The sequence below is a fragment of the Sorex fumeus genome, unplaced genomic scaffold (genome assembly GCF_029834395.1).
Source record: "Sorex fumeus unplaced genomic scaffold, SorFum_2.1 ptg000044l, whole genome shotgun sequence".
Lineage (NCBI taxonomy): Eukaryota > Metazoa > Chordata > Mammalia > Eulipotyphla > Soricidae > Sorex > Sorex fumeus.
In genome coordinates, this window is record NW_026606101.1 from 5,553,449 (window position 1) to 5,574,610 (window position 21,162).

Genomic DNA, 21,162 nt, shown 5'->3' on the forward strand with positions numbered 1-21,162 from the left:
ATTACAGATATTCTGACATTAGTTTTTCCCAATCTGAAACATTAAAAGAAAATGAGAAGATCCTTTCTTTTTAAACCTCTTTGCATGCTTGACTAGTTATGAAGGTGACCTTATTTTCTTTAATGAACTATTCCTTAATTACTAAACCAGTGTTCTTCAACTTTTCTACACCTATAGACTAACAACTATCTGTACACTGGTCCAAAGATGAGAAATTATAACCTTTGCAACATGTCACTGTTTTTCAAACTTTCTACAACTGCAGATTGTACTGATCCATAGACTGGTTGAAGACTGTTTTTTCCTATTTGTTTTACAAGACGTTTTCTTTTCTGTATTAGGATACTTAGCCCTTTGTACTACAAATTTTTTCCAGAGACTTTTCATTCAAAGGGCCTGAGTTTGTTTAGCATATAAAAGATTTGACTTTGAAGTACAAAACTATAAATATTTTTCTTACAGGTTTGAATATTTACATCTAGTTTCAGAAGGTTCTCACTGTCTTGTAATCATTACAAAATAACCAACCAGTTTTCCTTATAGAAGTCAATTTAAAAAAACTTAGGCAAGGTTTCCACAAACAATTTTTAGTATAATCCATGTTCTTCCTATTTTTTTCAAATATTTTCTTCACTGCTAAACTCTCACATATATTTCATAAACTCTCACATATTTCATAGGTCTATTCATACAGTTCCTTTTAAAACAGATGGTACCTAGTCCTGAGATCTAATAAAGTTGAAACTAGTCTGTTTTCACTACTTTACCTATCACTTAAAAAAACAAAAAATCAAAGTTATTATTCTAGAGATTCTTTTAAATACTAACAACCCTCCCAAATATCAGACTATTAATTACATAATTCAATGCTCTTGCCTAAAATGATTATCGAATAACAGCTGACATTTTAACCCAGTGTTGAGATGTTACCATTTCCATTTCTGCTCCTCTTCTTTCTTCGGCTTCTTTTTCTTGCTATCTGGCTCAGGAACTTTTTTATCTTTATCTTTATCTTTATCTTTATTCTTGGGTTTTTTCAACTTAACGTCCTATAAAGAAACATGGTAAGAAAACACTTAAATAAAAATCAATCACATTTCTAGAATGGGAGGCGCCTCTTGAAAGAAAAACTGTGATCTCAGAACAAGAAAGGAAATCATCTCAATTTCACAAATACATACATTTACTGGTGCTTTAACAGTAGTAGTTTTCACCCAGGCTCCCTGACAAATTATCAGAGAAAGAAGTTAAAACACTTGTGCAGCAATAGCCAAAATTTGGAAAAAACCCGAGTGCCTGAGAACAGATGACTGGTTAAAGAAACTTTGGTACATCTATTCGATGGAATACTACGTGGCTGTTACAAAATATGAAGTCACGAAATTTACATACAAGTGGTTCTACATGGAAAATATCATGGTAAGTAAAATGAGCCAGAAAGAGAGGGGCAGACATAGAAAGACTGCACTCATCTGGAGAATATAAAGTAACAGGATGGGAGTTGAACACCCAAGAATAATTGAGATAAGTACCAGGAGGTCTTCTCCATGGCTTGGAAGCCGGCAGCACATGCTGGGGGAAAAGGCAGCTCAGACAGAGAAGGGAACACTAAAAGGAAGTTTGAAGGACTCGCTCAGGATGCAAGATGTGCACTGAAAGTAGACTATAGACTGAACATGATGGCCACTCAAAACCTCTATTGCAAACTATAACACCCTAAAGGCAAGAGTGAGTAAAAGGGAATGCCCTGCCACAGAGGCAGGGTGGGGTGGGGAGAGGCGTGGGGGGGAGGGCTAGTAGGCTCATTGGTAGTGGAGAATGGGCACTGGTGGAGGGATTGGTACTCAATCATTGTATAACTGAAACCCAAGCATGAAAGTTTGTAAGTATACAACTGTACCTCATGGTGTTTCACTAAATAAATAAATAAACACTCTTGCAGAATAGCACAGGGTTACTTAAAACACCTGCCTAGCAACTGAATGATAATTAAGTTCAAGAAGCCAGGATCCCAAATGTATAAAAGCACAATATGGGCAGCAATATGACTTGACCCTGGAAACTCTGCTGTTTTTGATCTCTGGTGTTGTAAATAATTTCTACTCTGATGTTGTAAATAAATTCATACTGCAGGAAGTTGGTTGTCATCACCAAAAGTGCTGTGACCGCCAGCAAGCACTATAATGTAATATATTCATACCATAACCAAGAAGTGCAAGCTGAGGCTAGTGAACATGTTAGCACTGCAACAGGAAAAAAAAAAAGGGGGGGGGCTGTGGAGATCCTAGACTACATGGTCCCTGGAATATTACTAGATATGGTCCTAGAGGTTCCAAGCACAGCCAAATTCAAGCAGCACTGCATCCTTGGACCCTAATATTCAACTGTCTGGCCTGGTTAACTGAGATTAATTTAAGTGTCTCCTATAGTACTGAGCACCACTTTGGGAGGACCCCAATAAGAGAGAGAGGAAAAGGAAGAGAGAGGGGGAGGGAAAGAGAGAGAGAGAGAGAGAGAGAGAGAGAGAGAGAGAACGTGTGTGTGTGTGTAAAGTGCAGTGAGCCAAGTGGACAAGCACTACAGCTAAAATAAGCCCAGTGGGTATCTTTAGTACACCTAACACTGAGAAATTCGAAGTATCACAAGTTATCCCAACTCTTAATGGTACATACATCCTTAGAGGTCCCTAAGCATCACTGCGTATGGCCCTGGAGGCCCCCAGCACCACCAGGGTAGCCAGATATTTTCAACACCACCGGGCCAGAGCAGCACAGCATCCTCAGGTCTTTGCATTGAGCTGCTGGTCTGTTTTCCCAAAAATCTCTGGAAGATTACCCCACAAGCTTCCTGAGCACCACTTGGGAGATACCCCCCCAAGCCTTCCAAAACAAGCCAAACAAATTCACTCTGTAGTAGAAGACCCTGGGAAATTTCACTCAAGAAATTTTCACATGTATATAGGTATATAAAGTAAGTATTCATATCAAACATTTACTGATAACAAATTTTTTTTAAAAACCCTTATTTTTAAATGACCCCTAAATTCATTTATGTGGTTATCCTCACTTGTTTTTAATTATTTCCATTTTAAATCTTTTTGAATATTTTCATAAATAACGGGGATAGGAGGCTTTCAATTATATGCTTTATACACAATTTGAAAGGAAATTCCTATCTATTACGTTCTCTATTACTGCTATTTGCATAAGAAGTCATGAAGAAACAAGCATTTGGAAGGTTCTAAAATGACTACCAGTACCTACAGTACCAACACTCTTCTTTGAACTGCAACTCTAAATTGAACTGCACATAATAAGCAAAGGAAAAGAACATCAATTCCAAACTTGTCAGGGTGTACAAAGGATGTAGCCCTGGAGATCTCCAAGCACAGGGAGTAAGTAGCACTGCATCATTAGGCCTGGTCAGCCCCAATTGCTAAGAATCACCACCAAAGACACACACACACACACACACATACACACACACACACACACACACACACACACACACACACAACTGCCAGTCCCAACTGCTAAGAATCACCACCAAACGAAAGACACACGCACATGCATGCAAATGCGCATGCACTTGTGCATGCGCGCACGCACACACACACACACACACAAACAAATGTGGGCTGGACAGACTACAGCAGGTAGGTGTGCTTACTTGCACATAGCAAAACTGCTTTGATTCCCCAAGCACCTCCAGGATGATCCCCGAGCACAGACCCAGAAGAAAAGCCATATATTCCTGGGCATGACTCCAAAACAAAACAAGTATAATTCACCAATACAGGAGCTAAATCTTAAAGTGTATAAACATCAACACAAAAACTACTGGGGCCAAAGTGATACTAAAGCAGGTAGGGAGTTTGCTTTGCACACAGCTGACCCAGGTTCAATTCCAGCATCCCATATGGTGCCTCAAGCACCGCCAGGAGAAATTCCTGAGTGCAGAGCCACAAGTAAAGCCTGAGCACTGCTGGGTATTACTAACAAAAGCCCCCCCCCCCCAAAAAAAAAACCAAAAAAGCACTATTTAAACAAGTGGAAGCCCCATTCAACAGAATCTAAACTCTTTGTTACTATGATCTTCATTCCCTAACTATTCAAGGAAATATTTAGCAATTTATATATAGCTAGCTATTTAAAGCTATTTTTTGAGTCACTTTTAAACTGGTTAAGGAATGGCAGGATGTGAAAGAATTTTATAGACAATTTGGTATGACCTCTTCCAGTTACAGTCCAGGAAAGTATGAAACAGGTTTTATTGCTAGCTCCAGATCACAGAGCTGCTATTGACTATTATGATAACCCAGATTACCAAACACCAAAACAGAATATGAGTCAGGAATAACTACAACAGATAAACATTCTAGGTCATGATAGGTTGACGATCAAAATAGTGTGAAAAGAAAAAAAAGAACAGTGTGAATAAACTCAAGGTCTTTAAATAAAAGACATTTGGGCTAGAAGATGAAAAACTAGCAGCAGTGGTTGGGCACTGCCTTGTGAGCTACTGACCAGGGTTACGTATGATACTTTGAGCACCATCAGCAGTAGCACAGCTGGGTTTACCCCTGCACACAAACCAAAAAGATGAAAAACTTTAATACCATACATATGTCAAACTAGTAATGAAGAATACAAATGAGTCAACATGGTTTAGAAGAAAGTATTAGACTAGCACATTAATTCAAATGTTTACTATTTAGACTGTAAAAGACCACAGGAAAGGGAAATGTTTTCCAGTCATAACCTCTCTGAACAACTTCTGAATAGGTATGCAGATGGTCTTCCTATCAGGAAACTACTGGCTACACTGCATGCCCGAAAACCTCAATATGGAATAATCAGTCACTGAGAAATTTCAGAACAATTCCCAGAAATGAAAACCACAGCCAGCAAGTTAAGTTTCATGACCTATTCTGCCATCTGGAGTCCCTGTAACAATGAAACTTGTCTACTGAAATTCAGACTGTCAGTCTGTGTTTTTTTTTTTAAGTCCCCGTGCACTCAGAGGGTTCTTAGAGATAAACAAGAGATATTTTAAAAATAAAACAAACAAACAAAAAACAACCATTCTACTTCCGAGTGATTTGGCAGTTACTACTTCCAAACCGAGAAAAAAGGTATTATTCCATATAAATACAAGAAATAAAGATATAAAAAGCATGTGAAGTTTGTATTTCCCTATTAACTCATATATACTAAACTAAACTGAGTGGAGTGACTACCATAATCACAATGCAATAATACTATGACCAATACTACAATGGTGTAAACAAGTGATAATTTTTCTCCATTCTTTCAAGTGTTAAATAATACATAAAGCATTACAAAATACCACCAGACATACAATAAGTACCTACTCTTTTAATGGTAATTATTATTATTATTATTCACATTGCTACTAGAATAAAGTACTCTTGTAAGACTACTAATTCTGTACTGTCATTACCACTGTAACTTCAAGCTATAGGTTTTACACTTTGAAATTCTTTTTGCCCGGACAGGAGCTAATATCAAATGTAGCATCAGCTAAAACTCAATCATACCTTCACTTAGGAGGTGAAAAATTAAAACCCCAATGAAGCTGACATTCTCTTTTTATCAGTAAAAACTGCTTTGTACAATAGAAAGCTCCCAAACTTATAATTATATTACATTTTAAATCTACCACAAACATCCAATAAAATCATTCCTCAGCACAACAGAAAGTTCTAAAAGATAATTATATTTTAAATATACCACAAGCATCAAATAAAGCCCTTAGAAAAGCACCTGAATTGAACTGAGATTTGAAGGATGGTTAAAGCCAGGAGAAGGGAAAAAGAGCATGTGTTCCAAACACAGGGAACAGCATGTGTCACAGAAAGTATGAAAGAATCTTGTGCTGAAAAGAAACAAAGGAGGTCAGTGTGTGCCAGAACCAGGTAAATTAGAAGAAGCAAACTGGGGAGGAGAGTTCAGATTGGGAGTAGTAGTTGTGGTAAACAGTCAAGATTTCATCGTATGTCCAATGACACCCATGAAAGGACTCTTGGTATAATCGGGATGGCTGCCCAAAGTGACAAGCAAGTTTTGTTAGATATGAAAGAGCACTGACATACATCCTTAGATGTTAAAATATAATTTGTTAATGGTTCCTCTTAAATGCGTGAAAACAATGCAGTTTCTCCAAGAACATCAAGTTGGCAGGATAACTATGGGCAGATACACAGAAAGAGAAACATTCTTAAAATTAGCCAGGGCTGGAAAGATAGTCCATCGAGTAAAGAGTTTAATTTGCATGAGATTACTGGAGTTCAATTCCTGGCACCACAAAGGTCCCCAAAACCCCACCAGGGATTCCTGAACACAGAGCCAGGAATAAACCGAGAATCATCAGTATGGCCCTAAAAGTAAAATAAAAACTAAAAAGACTATAGCCAATGTAACATGTTTCTAAGTGTTTATTTTCTCACCCCACCTCACCTCCAGTATTTCCTCTACAACAAAAAAATAAATTCCTTAAACCAGTTTGTCTTTACCAGCCATTTTACAGGAAATTTTATCCAATCTCAAGCCCAACAGATGTGAAATATTCTTACTAACCTCTTCTTCCTCTAATTTCCGTTTCTTTTCCTTCTTGATATCTTCTGTTTTAATTTTCTTAGGTTTATAATCAGCACTAGAAAGGGAAATATGAATATGCAGATTAAAACAGCTGAGACTTAACAGTGGAGGGAACTGAATCAGTGGTAAAGGATTGGTGCAGCACTCTGCTACTCACTTCTAAACTGCAATACCTCTATTAAAAAAAATAGGTCTGGAAATATAGTACAAGGATTAAGGTGCTTGACTTGCATTATGTCCAACTCCCGGTTCACTACCTAGCACCGCATATGATCCCCCCAGCACCAGTAGGAATGATATGAGTACTCCTACATAAAAAAAGGGAAAAAAAAGGGATAAAAAGGAATGATTGTGGAGCCAGGTGTGATAAAAAAAAAAAAAAAAAAAACTAAACCAAGGGTTGGAGAGATAGAACAGCGGGTAGGGCATTTGCCTTGCACGCAGCCGACCTGGGTTCGATTCCCAGCATCCCATATGGTCCCCTGAGCACCGCCAGATATAATTCCTGAGTGCAAAGCCGGGAGTAACCCCGGTGTAACACCAGGTGTGACCCAAAAAGAAAAAAAAAGCCTAAACCAAAACAAAGCAACAATAAAAAGATAGATGTGACTCAGTAATTCTTATTACGATTTTAAGACCTCCAGCTTGAGGCCTAGTTAGAGCTCACCAAATACCTGCTTTATAATCTTGAGACTGATGGGTCTGAGAGAAATAATTCAGCACTTAGGGTTCTTGTCTTGCACATGGCCAGCCTGCGTTAGATCCCAGGTACCACAGATGGTTTCCTGAGTCCGGCCAGGAGTGATCCCTAAATGGAGCCAGGAATAAACCCTGAGCACAGTGGACTGTGGAGCTACTTACCCTCTCTCCCAACAACAACTAAAGACTGATCCCTAGCTAAGTCCCACATACACAAGTGAGACTCAAGAAGCTCATCTGTTTGGGTTCCACAAAAAAGCTCCACAATCAAGTATGTAATCACTGGTCAACCCAAAAATACCAACAACAAAAAAGAATAGAACAATTTTTTCACTTAAGAAACAAAACAAAAACCCTAATTCTTAGATGCTTCCAAAGTAGGCATAACTGTTTTCTTAACCGGGAACTTCATAGTCAAGGTGAACAGAGAAAATAACAAAGATCATTTCAGGGACTAACAAATACAGCCGCACATAAAACAATGTTAAACAAGATGCAGGTCTGGAAGTGAAAGGAAGTGGATGATACCTACAAAAAGACAGATACCCCTGTAAGATGGAAATCTGGAACCCATAAGCATAGGTCAATAATGGTTAACACAAAGTAACTGACCTCTGAGCACAGAGCCAGAAGGAAACCCTGAGCACAGTTGAGAATGCCCCTTCCCTCCAAGCCAAAACAAATATATGTGTGTGTAGGCATAAAATAATGAACAGAATTTAACAACTTTGCTGAACAAGTCTGCAGAAGAGGTATAGGTACATTTCAAATAACCATTTGAACTAAAAGCAGTTTTTATTCTATAAACTGTATGCATTACTTTTCCAATAAATAGTATATAGAAATATATTCTCTACTTATTTCTCAAATATTGAGGAGAATTTATTGGCTTAGCACTCATCATTCAAAGAGAAAATATTTCCAAGTCCTTTAATCACAAATTCAAAACAAGCAAATTAACCAGTTTCTGTGTACTGTACACACATATATTTATTCTATACACAACTTTTATTTTTACAAATCAGATACTCACTCATCCTCATCTCGTGGTCTCTTTAATGGCTTTATATCCTCTTTGGGAGGAACAAAATAGTTATCGTCCTCAGGTTCATCTTTAATTCGTGGTGGACTTAGAAGGAAAAAAAATGCTAGTTACTAAGTTTTCAGATATCTACATTAAGTATGCACACTAAATAAGTAAAGATAGATTTATCATTGAGAATAAGTGTATTAAATAAGATACATTAATCACTAGGGCTGGAGCGATAGCACAGCGGGTAGGGCGTTCGCCTTACAAGCGGCCAACATGGCCGACCCGAGTTCGATTCCTCCGCCCCTCTCGGAGAGCCCGGCAAGCTACCGAGAGTATTCGATATGCCAGACACAGTAACAACAAAGTCTCCAATGGAGACGTTACTGGGCCCGCTCGAGCAAATCGACGATCAACGGGAGGGCCTTTACCTTTACCTTTTTTACATTAATCACTAGAAGCAGTCAGTATAAAATAACAAAACATTTGTACATATATATAGCAAAAGGTTTTCCATGAGCACTTTCCTCTTATTTCTTACAACTGTGTGAAATACAGACAGTGAACAGGGAATATCAAGAAGTCTAAAATCAGGATTCCTTATTTGCAATCAGTATTTTTTTCCTATACTTCAGTTGCCTCTGCCAGCACTAAACCACAATATGATCAAACTAACATGCTTCTTCATTTTTATGAGAGTTCTACTACGTAACTGACTTTACACTACTATTCAAATGTTCTAAGAGCTCCACAAGAAAAAAAATTATTTTCTAAATTTGGTACTTTAAGCTTCTAAAAGAGAGCATTTTCTAATTCTAAGAGGCCCAGAGCAAACCAAAATCATTCTAACTCAAACCTACTATTTAATTTTCTAATCTTAAACACAGAAAAGTGCTTTGCCACTATTTTTGTTCAGGGTTTTTACTTCACTGCAGCCACAAAAATTTTACGGAAGAGTTAAGTTCTTGCCTTGAATGCCACTGACCTCAGTATGCTCCCTAGTACCAATATGGTCCCCCAGGCACTGCCAGGTGTGGCCCCCCAAAAAAATTATGAGTAAGATTTTTTTACTTTGGCAAGAGGGTGATGAAGGCAAAAAAAAAAAAATTCCTGATTTCTGGAAGATGATTCTGTTAGACAACTTCGTAAACCTAAGAAGATCAAGTAAAATCAGTAAATCAGTTTTGGGATATTCCCTGACATGGAACCTCTCATCAGAACTGGCTGTTCACTACTTGAAGCAACCTAAAACAAACTATAAACTCAGTATAGGGAATGGTCTTTCAATATAAACGGCTCTCTGAAAGGATAGATACAAGATTAAACATTCAGACTAAGCTACAAAGTCAAGTCAGAATATTTACAGGGTTTCAAGAGTAAATAATAATGCTACTCTTGCTCCTTCCTCAAAGCACCCTTGTTTTCAAAAGAAATCAAGGAAGAGTTTCTGCCTTTATTATTTCTGTGATTTCTCCTAAATGCCAATCTCTGCAGCTCTTTCTCCTTACGACAGAAATCACTGACACAGGATCCATTTTATTTATAGAAAGAAAGAAATCACCATTTACCCAATTCTTTATATAAATTCTTTACTGTCATGGGTAAAGCGAGAAAGAAGGCCTGAGGAGAAATGATCTAAAACAATTTAGGGGGGGACAAAGGACTAGCTCAATAGGCTGACTATATCCTGGGCATGGGGGAGACCAGGTTTAATCTTGCTACCACATGGCACCTTAGACACCTTCGACCCACCAACACAGAGCCAGAAGTAGCTCCCCAGTTGCCACCTGGCACAACGCGGTAAAATTTTAACATAAAAAGAAAAAAATTGATTCAATTTTGGACAGGAAATGAGTGTTGAAAGTGAAGGGATATATACTGATAACCTTTCAGTATCTGTACTGCAAACCATAAAGCCCAAAAGGGGGGGTGGGGGGGTGGGGGGGTGGGGAGGTAGCAGGAAGCAGGCAGGGAGGGAGGGAGAGGGGGAGAGGTAGGGGGGAGTGAAGGAAGAGAGAGAGAGAGAGAGAGAGAAAAGTGGCTACCATGGGGGGGGGGCAGGAGGGAAAGTGGGGGGTGTACACTGGTGAAGGACAGGTACTGGGATATTTTATGACTGAAACCCAATCATGAACAACTTTGTAACTGTGTACCTCATTGTGATTCAATTAAAAACTAATTTTAAAAAAACCTGTATTCTTTTTATATATATATATAAGTGAGCCATGTAGACCAGCAAAATGAATAGAGATCCTTGTCTTAGAATGTGTTCCTTATCTTCTAAAATAGAAGAACTGGGAATTATCCACCTAGTTCAGAGTCTATTCATATCAATTAATTTAATAAAGGTACTAGTTGATCTCTTCGCAGAAAATAGTTTTCCTGGGCTCAGTTACTTTGTCTAAGAAATCAGAATTGTCCAGGATAGCTTTCAGTTCTAATGCTTTTTGAAATTCATTTTGCATTCTGAATGCAAAACATGCCTGAAGAGGGCACTAGCAGCTTCCTGTCTGTATGACCTATAATGCCCACAAGATTTTTCAAAATGGACTCTGAAGTACAATAGACAGAGATTTACCTTGCATGTACGCTGACCTGGATTCAATCCTCAGCACCCCCATATGGTCCCAAGCCCGCCAAAAGTGATCCCTGAACACAGAGCCAGGAACAGGCCCTGAGCACTGCCAGGTATGGTCCAAAAACAAAACAAAATTTTCAAAACTGTTCTCTGCTATTAGAAATGAAATTATGCGATTTTCTGCAATGTGTATGGAACTAGGTATGATGCTGAATGAAATTAGAGAAAGGGACAAATACAAAATGAGTTATTTCATGTGTGGAACATAAAAGGAAAAACTAAGTAACAGTTAGCCAATGGCAACAGATTCCCAGAGAAGTTTTATAGAACTGAGTTTCCCAAGATGAATGAGGAAAAGGAAGAAAATTATGACAATGGTGGAGGAAACATGACACTCTGGGGGTGGGTATTCCAACATTGTAGACCTGAAACTTTATTATTAAGAGTACTATAAATCACAGTACTAAATAAAAATCAGATATAAACACAAGGTAAGCACATCTTAAAAATGTTTCAAGCAAACTGAACTGCAAAAAAAAAACAAAACAAAAAAAATCATTTGTAAGGGCTAGAGGAATAGGAAGAGGTGAGGTGCTTGCCTCGCAATCTCAGCGTGATGCCCAGCACTGCATGATCCCCAAGCACTACTAGGAGTGATCCCTCAGCACAGAGCCAGGAGTTAGTCCTGAGCACTATCAGTTGTGGCCCAAATATCAAAAAAAAAAAAAAAAAAAAAAAAACCCCTTTTATAAAGTTCCATTTAAACCAATTTATCGTTTTATCTGATTTTTTTCTTTTTTCTTATTTTATTTTATTGAATCACCGTGACATAGTTACAAGCTTTCATGTGTGGGTTACAATCACACAATGATCAAACACCCATCCCTCCACCAGTGCACATTCCCCACCACCATATCTGATTTTTGTGTTTGGGGGGCATATCCATGGCAGTGCTCAGGCTTACTCCTGGCACTGTGCTCAGGAATCACTCCTGGTGTGGCTCAGGGGACTTAATGGGGTTCCTGGGATCGAGTCCAGGTTGGCTGCATGCAAAGCAAGCACCTTACTTGCTGTACTATCTCTCTGGCCGAACAGTACATGTTTTTTATTGCAATTACTAACTGCTCTGGTTTTCAGCCGGGCGAACTCCTACCTCCCTGTGACAGCCCTGTGAGAAGAAATGAAATATCCCGCTCGGGGAACACTCAATAAATGCTAATTCCTTTCCAAAAAAAAAAAAATGTTTCAAGCAAACTGAAAGCAAAGTTTCAAGGGAGCAACACTTTCAAAACACTTTGTCCTGTCAATAATGAAAACACTTCTAACATTTGAAAAATCCATCTTGAGGCAGGATTGGTGCTGGTATGTCTAAAACCCAAATATGAGCAACCTTGTAACTTATGGTGCTTTACCAAAACCTGTTGCTCCAGCCTCCAAATCTTAGTTTATTTTTTAAACTGGAAGGAACTTCTTCAAGCAGGCTTAGAGAGCTGAGGGTGATGAAGAAACTACAGTGCACTGTAACACTGTTGTCCCATTGTTCATCAATTTGCTCCAGCGGGCATCAGTAACATCTCCATTCATCCCTGTTCCGTGCTAGTGTAGCCCAATGGCATCTGCTCACTCCACAAACACGAAGTGAGACTTCTTGTTACTGTTTTTGGCATTTCGAATACACCATGGGTAGCTTGCTAGGCTCTCCAAGAGGGACAGAGGAATCGAACCCGGGTTGGCTGCGTGCAAGGCAAATGCCCTACATGCTGTGCTATTGCTCCAAACATTATCAAAATTACAATTCAACATAAATAGTTGCCTTAAGACTATGCATTTTCTTTCTTCTTAAAAAAGAGAGGACATACTTCCACTCAATCCCTTCACAGATCCCTAAAATACAAATCCAAGTATGTGCGAGCCTCAGAATATTACTTAGGATAAATTCAGAGTAGGGTTGTTGTTTTCCCCAAGAAACTCCATGATTACTACTGACTGATAAGGTGAGAAATGTTCTGAGATTAGTGGGGTAGGAGAGATTATCTTACAGTTTTTAAATGATGAAATTCAATAAGCTCCTTCTCTGCATAAGAGTGATAGCTTATGTTAAGCAAATTCCACCCTCCTTCCCCCAGGCCCCCAAGTCAGAAAGTTTCACTGAGATATTGGTTTTCAGCATTACATACTTTCAGGATTTTGAACTTCCTACTTCTATCTATATGTAGCTGTCAGTACTCCTACCCCCCAAAGTTTCAGTGCTAACCCACCACCAAGACTCTTACCATTTTGTTCTCCTCACTTTCCCCTCCCCCTTAGGTAATCATCGCCACAGTTACCACTTAGTCTAAAGTTAGTTTTGTTAGGGGGAGATACCTAGATCACCCTAGACCCCGTGTTTAAAGGAAAAAGACGGGGGTGGAGAGAATGGGAAGTGATAGGTGAACAGGTATCAATCAGGGCGTCACTTACACGAGTGATATGGTAGAGTGGTACAGCCATATATCCAAAACACATACTCAACAAAACTGAAAACATGAGATCTAAGCTGTAACCATTGAAACGCTGTAAAGTGCTTGTTGAATTGACAGGCAGGGAGAGGGTGGGGTATGGGGTGGGGAGGGAACATGGGAACGCTGGTGGAGGAAAGATGACACTGAGAGTGAAGTACTATTGAAATAAATAACAAATTCAACTACGATTAACTTTGTAAGTCAGTTCTTAATTTAAAAAATTGAAAAAAGTAACTTGCTAGTGCCTTTTGCTTGATTCATATTCCACAACAGTATAAAACTATCTGATAATTTTTTCACTCTCTTATTTCGCTTGGCGTAATCACTTCAACTTTTGAGCCTTTAGTCCCAAAAGCACAATTTTATCACTCTTAATGATACATTACATTGTGTATATATAATATGTAAACTGTACTACAACTTTTAAAAGTTCTTGCTAACAATAATCTCCTTTCAAAATAACCTTCTGGAAAAGGTGCTGGTCAAGATAATAGCACTCTAAAAATGATCATGGTGCTTACACCAAAACCCCTTGCTGCCAACTCCTTTGGAAACAAGAAGGTAAGACCATGTCCGTGAATTTTAGATGAACTCCAACAAAACTACATACAAGGGCAGCAGGTCTGCTCTAGGTAACCTCAGAGAAACAGAAGTAGAATCTTACCTAGAAAAGCCATTCTCCTTCTCCTTCTTTATTTTTGCATCCCCAGAGGCTCTAATCTGAAAGGAAAATAGTAACTGATTAGTAGTTGCAGAGGATTAAATTTGAAGAATCCTCCCTTATTTGAAAGTACTTGGTCTGAACTCTTAGGGCATCTTGATCCCAGATGGCCTCATGTTGATAGCAAAACTGGGAAAGTGAACTAAAGGTCCTTCCTTTTTTTTTTCCAGACTCATTTTTTATACAAGTTTTCAGAGTAAATTGTCCTATTTATACTGAGAAATGTTTCCTTTCAAAATGGCTTCAAGAGCTTGCTGAAGTGATAGAGCATGCCCACCATGTATCAAGATGTGAACTTAGTCACTGGCACTTAAGGACCCTTAAACACTGTTAGGAGTGGTCCCTATTTTTAAAAGGGGGGAAGCAGAGGGCACAGTCCCCTCCCATATACCTCTGAATGATTTGCTTATGGCAGTATAGGAAGGAAAAATGAGAGAGGAATAAAATTTCCTGCCTTCTTCAATTTAGACAAATTCATATTCATACGCAATGACCCCACCCGCCGGAAGAACGGGAATACCCAGAGGGGTGGGGGTATAAGCCCATAACCTGTGGTGCTGTGATCTATTTACTCCTGGTAATGCTTAGGTGACCACGTGGTGAGTAGGACTGAAGCTGGGTTGGCCACATGCAAGGCAAGAGTCAGCAATGGTCACATAGATCCCCCCCTTCTTTTTAAACTCCCATTTTCTAGACATGTCATAGACTGCAGGTTTTTCTTTGGTTTTGGTTTGGGGGCCACACCTGCCCGTGCTCAGGGCTTACTCCTGACTCTGAGCTCAGGAATCCCTCCTGGTGGGGCTCAAAGGACCATATAGGGTGCCAGGGATTGAACCCAGGTTGGCCATGTGCAAGGCAAGCACCCTACCCATTGTGCTATCTCTCCAGTCCAAGAGACTCCAGGTCCTTAGGAAATCTTCAGACATACAAGAAACACAAACTCAGAGTATCTCTGGTAGAGTACAAGAAATAGTATAGCAGTTGCTTCTGGAAAGGGAAAAATGGAAGCAGTCAGGAAGACTTAAAAAAAAAAAAAAACAATATTCCCTGTTTCATTCATATTGTCTGAATTTACCAAATACTAATATTATTTTTACAAAACAAGTAATTTTTCAGTCTGCATACTCATTTGCAATCACATGAACTTGGAAGGTTTGAGGTTTACACTAATTATGTTGGGACCCAGGTTATAAAGGGTACCAGCATCACCAGATTGTCACTCAATAACTGCCATTATAGAAAGGACCAATATATCTTCAGGTCTTCTTCCAAATACAGAATTAATTTTCCCCATTAAAGAAAACTCTGACTTGGGCTGGGGTTATAGTACAGTGGGTAGGACAATTATCTTGCACACAGCCGACCTGGGTTCAATCCCCATAATCCCATATAGTCCCCCTGAGCTGTGCCAGGAGTAATTCCTAAATGCAGAGCTAAGAGTAACCCCTGACCATTACTGGTGTGGCCAAAAAACAATTAAAAAAAAAAAAGGTAACAAAAACTTTGTTTAAACATAAAACTGTGACTTCCACAAATATTAAATTCTTAATTTACCCATTTGTCGTATAAAGTAAGATGATAATGGATGGATCTGGTTTTGAAAAACACAGCATATTTCTCAATACAATGAGAAAAACAGCACAGAAACAAGGCTTTGCGGCCAGAGTAGAAGCAAAGCAGGTAGAACGCTTCCTTGCATGCAGCTGACCTGGATTCAACTGCCGACGGCAACACATATGGTTCCCTGAGCCTGCCAGGAGTGATCCCTGAGTGCCAGGAGTACACCCTGAATACTGCTGGGTGTGGCCCAAAAACAAAAAGAACCAAAAGTTTTCTGGTTTCTATCATTTGACTATGTGTGACTCTTAAGTCTCCTGACAGATACCATTTCACTCCAAGGCCAAGAGTTTTTATATTAAGCAATAAAGGCACTTCCAATACTACTTTTAATATGTAATGTAAACAAAACAGTTACCCTAAGTCTCTTCCTTCCCCACTGTAAAGTTCTGTACCTTTTCCTCCTTTCGTTTTTCCTTATCTCTGTCTTTGTGTTTGTCCTTATGCTTTTCTGAACTTCCGTCTTTGTGTTTGGTTTTCTCCTTTTCTTTGTGTTTCTTTTCAGAATCTTTATGTTCACTGTGAAAAATAAGACACAGCATTAGCCCAGAGTAGGGACCACAAGGATTCATTTCACAAGATCAACTCACAAGATACTCTGAGATAACATGAACCATGGAAACTTACAATGCCTTAAATAGTTCAGGCAGAAGGTTCAAGCAGAAGATCTCAGCCACACTGAACTTTCTTGATCTTGTTTGATGTTTTTGTTTTTGCAAGGGAACAATGGAACCGAATATAGACACAATCATTCTGAACCTACAGGATATTCTTTTTGAATGGCTAAGATTACAGAAGCAAGCTTACTCTCTCTGCACAACACTTTACCAGCGGAAAACAAGACTAAAAGCTCTAACGTGAGCATTCACATCAGATGTGAGGGATAAAAACAATTGACCAAACAGACTTGAGACATCAAACATGCAGCCTAGGATATGTGTGGGGTGCTGGACACAACACAGAAGATCTCTCCTGCTAGCTTTAACTTTAAAAAAAAAAAAAAAAAAAGCTAGTCATGCATCCAGATGGGGCTTATAAATCCAAGTCTGAGTTGATCCTTTCCTCTCAAGAAAAGACAACCTAGAAGCCAGAGTAACAGTAAAGAGATTAAGGAACATGTCTCACATGTTGCCAACCCACTTCATCCAACTGTGTATAGTGTCCCTAAACCCAATTCAGCATCAACGGTGTAACCTTGGGAAGCCAGAGTACTGCAGTGGGGGTAATCTTTAATACCACAGGGCACAAGCAGCACCACGTCCTTGAGTCTCACAATAAACTAATAGTCCAGTTGGCTGAGAATTACTAAAAGGGGTCTGCTTGGGAGACCCTATGCCCAAACCAGCCCAAATAAGATCCCGTCTAAAAGCAAACGTGTGTTCTGTACTAAATCTTTCAAAGTATTGCAGGGGCTTCTGTAACTTATTGGTACCACTATAAAACGAACTATTCCTCTTGAAACTAAAACATGACATTAACAAAACAAGAGCCATTAAAATGTCCGTACCCTGAGATCTAGCTCCTAGAAATTTCTCTTTGAGAACATGGAAATGTTTACTGATGGGTCACCTAGATATGGACACAACCTTAATAAAAAGAAAACTATAATGTACCTGTTATATAAATAAATACATGAAACATTTATACTGCAAATGGAAAAAAAGGAATATACTTTAAATGACTACAAGAGCTTTGGAATGTGGTTTAAACGGTCGAGTCCAGGTATTATAAAGTCTTGGGTTTAAACTCCTTGGCACTGAGGGGTCCCAACACCATCAGATCTCCAATACAACCATATTTTTTAAGGCATTTTTGGGGGCTGGAGAGATAGCGCAGAAGGTAATCTTGCACAGTCAATACATATATGCTCTACATATGGTCCCTGAACCCCACACCAAGAGTGATCCTGAGCACAGAATCAGAAATAAGCCCTGAACTGTGCCAGGTGCGGCCCCAAGAAAATACAGACAGACAAAAAGCACCCAAGAATATTTTTTCAATGCAGTAAGCAAAAATTGCCAGTTAGTGCAAGGTGATAGAACACCTAGAATGTTTTGGTTTTTTTTTCCCCCAGTGTACTAGGAAGGTGGAATAGCAATGTTACTCACTGTACCCAATCAAAGTATTCCACACAAAAACAAAAGGGGGTCAGTCTGGGGCCGGAGAGATAGTACAGCACATAAGGCACTTGCCCCGCATGCAGCCAACCTGAGTTCAATCCCTGTCATCCCATATAGTTTCCGGATCTCACCAGGAGTGATTCCTGAGTGCAGAGCCAGGAGTAACCCCAGAGCACAGCCAGGTGTGGCCCCAAAACAAAACACACACCAAAAAAGTCAGAGAGGATTCAAATTTAAATATTATGGGGACTGGGGTGATGGCTCAGCAGTCAAGGGTACATGCCTGGTATGCACATGAGCCAAGTTTAAACCCCAGCACATGCCAAGTACAGTCCTCCAGCCCCCCAGCACTGCCAGGTCCAATTCACGCTGTATTGTCAGGCCCAGCAGTGAACCATCTGGCCCAATTGACCAAGTATAACCAGCAGTGGCCCAGGCTCCCTTAGCACACTTGGAAGGTCCAACACAGATGCAAGACAGCTCTCAGCACTGTAGTTGGAAAAACAATACCCCCTAGTTTATGAACTTGTGCATGTTGCTCTCTTTTGGAGGAACACAGCCAAGTGTTCCCAACACGGTTTTTCTTCTCAGCATTAGTCTGATGTCATCCTACTCACTCTGTTCTCCTAATGTGTTTTTACCATGTGTTGTTTGTTTTTTGGCTATAGAGGACACACAGAGCAATGCTCCAGGGTCACCAGCTACACATGGTGATGCTGGGGAGGAACTATGCTAAGAGGGAACAAACTCAGGGTTCTGCACATGCTGGGCATATGGTCTATCACTAGCACCGTAACCCTTCCCCCAAAAGAAATGTTTTATAAAATAATTTATTTTTTATTTTGTACAAAATGACTCCCTTCACATTAACAATCCCGCTTCCAGTTATCATTAATTCCCTCAGCTTTGAAGTGACTAGTAAAATAGCAAACTTGCTGAGTCTACAAAGATTCTTTGGCGGTTTACAAATGTGAAATATGCATATGCTTTTGAAATTGAAAGAAAAATGTTTCAGAAAATGTTTAGTTGCATACCATGTAACTAAAAACTAGAGTTACAATATAGCGGGTACAGCGGGTAGGGCGTTTGCCTTGCAAGCGGCCAACCTGGGTTTGATTCACAGCATTCCATATGGTCCCCCGAGCACCACCAGGAATAATTCCTGAGTGAAGAGCCAGGAGGAACCCCCTGTGCATGGCCGGGTGTGATCCAAAAAGAAAAAAAAATTTTCAGCTTACTATCCATTATGAAGCATTATACCTTTATTCTTTAAACACACACACACACACACACACACACACACACACACACACACACACATAAATAAATAACTACATGGGCCAGAAGGATATCTCAGACTTGTAGAACATGATTAATGTGCAGGAGCACAGGCTGGATCTTGGCACTGCCTGGTTCCTGAAGCATAGCCTAGAGCATGGAGGCAGGAGTAGCCTGTGTAGACCATTTTACTGCAAGCAAAAATTTTCTGGAATAAAAAAAGCTTTGTTAAATGATAAAGTACTGGGAAAGCTACCTCGCATGGTGTTTTCCATTAAACTTTATATGACAGATTTAGTAATCTCAATTAAGGTATGCTCTAGAGTTGAATTGAATCAGAAATGTTTTCATCCTTTGAAGGCCATAAAGAATAAAGGCATATGTCTGAAGATGCCAAAAACTATTAATAGTGTGAACTTCTATCCTTTCCTTATTTAAATTCCCGATCTCCATTAATAGGGTAAACAGGTATCTAGTTATCCAAGTCAAATTTCTTTATCTTAAGACTACTCATTCTCATTTATTGTTCAAATCTCTGTCTCAACCATTTCCAATGACTTCTTTTGTGTTTTTGTTTGCTTGTTTTGCTATGGTTTGGGGGCCATACCAAGCCAGTGCTCGGTGCTTATTCCTGGCTCTACACTCAGGGATTACTCCTGGGCAGGCTCAGGGATCAAACCCAGATTGACCCTGCTGCACTAATTCTCCAACCCCTTCACTTCTTGTTCCCTTCATAATGAAGTCCCAATTTCTCTATTAAATGGTTTTGCCTCAAGCCACTTATTTTGGCCTCATTCTCTACTAATCTATCTTTGTTAACCTAGGAATTCACTTAACTGGATTCTTCACAGAGAAAAATACATCACAGTACTTCTGTGGTTTATGCTCTTCTACTTGTCTGGAATGCTCTTCTTTCTAGCTGTCACCTTCTCTTGTCAAGCTCTTAAGCATCTTTCAGTGGCTAATACAAGTGCTACCTCCAATGACAAAATAAGTGAAAATCAATTATAGTTTATTATATTAGAACATGTAACTAAAAACTAGAGTTACAAACAGGATGCTTTATAACAGTTAAATTATATTCAAGTATCAAAATTAACAGCTCTAATCGCAATATCTGAATGATATTCAACCAGGCTTTGGGGGTCATAATCATAGCTACCAGCATCATCTTAATTATTATTATTAGTTTCCAAAAAGCTATCATCTGCATAACTGTACTGAACTTGATGTGACCAGTACTGCTATTAAAACTTGAACAAATGGAAAACAAGACCAAAGTAAAGATGATTTTCTCAATTCTAATTCAGGTAGGATTGTGAACTGAAGGAAAAGCATAAACCAAAAGCATACTCATTCTCAGATGCTTCTCACACTGTCTAGATAAGCGCTATACAAGATGGCTGGAAAAGTACTTCCCTTAACATTTTACAGCAGTAATGTTCTGTGTTCCCTGACCTCCCACAAATTTGCCACTCCAGTCTGAGTGCCAGGTTTAAAATTAGCAAAAGATGCACATGGAAAAAACTAGCATACAAATCTTGTTTTTCACATGTAATCAATTCTTTGTTCTCACCCATGGATTTATAAATACTGTTCATGTGAGAAGTCTAGATTAATATAAAATCTATGGTAATAATGTGAGTTAACTATCTGGCAAAATCCAACAGTCAGTGATTCTGTACCATCTAATTGAGTTCCATATATATATGTATGTCTATGTCTTAGAGGGAGGTCAGGGAAGACAGAAACCAAAGGTTTCTCTGGTTTTGGTTTTCTGTTTGGAGTCCACAAATGGTAATGTTCAGGGTTTACTCCTGGAAGGGTTCAGGAGACCATACTGGTTGCCAGGAAACAATCTCAGGTAGCCCACGTGCAAGGAAAAGTCTAACCTTCTGATCTCTCTGGTCCAGTCTCATTTAAAAAAAAAAAAATTTTAGGTGCTAGAGAGATAGCAGGTGCATAACTTATTCTCATTCAATTACGCCTGAAACTGAG

The 21,162-nt window shown here is 39.2% G+C and overlaps 1 protein-coding gene across 1 annotated transcript in view; it reads right to left on the reverse strand.

The window, feature by feature from the left end:
* TOP1 (DNA topoisomerase I) overlaps nucleotides 1-21,162 on the reverse strand; it is a 103,311-nt gene that overhangs the window by 38,903 nt on the left and 43,246 nt on the right. Inside the window, exons 4-8 of the mRNA XM_056121434.1 lie at nucleotides 16,162-16,285; nucleotides 14,093-14,148; nucleotides 8,353-8,448; nucleotides 6,600-6,675; nucleotides 931-1,049 (exon numbers count right to left, since the gene is read on the reverse strand). Of these exons, the coding sequence (XP_055977409.1) occupies nucleotides 931-1,049; nucleotides 6,600-6,675; nucleotides 8,353-8,448; nucleotides 14,093-14,148; nucleotides 16,162-16,285 (471 nt within the window). The remainder of the gene's footprint in view (nucleotides 1-930; nucleotides 1,050-6,599; nucleotides 6,676-8,352; nucleotides 8,449-14,092; nucleotides 14,149-16,161; nucleotides 16,286-21,162) is intronic.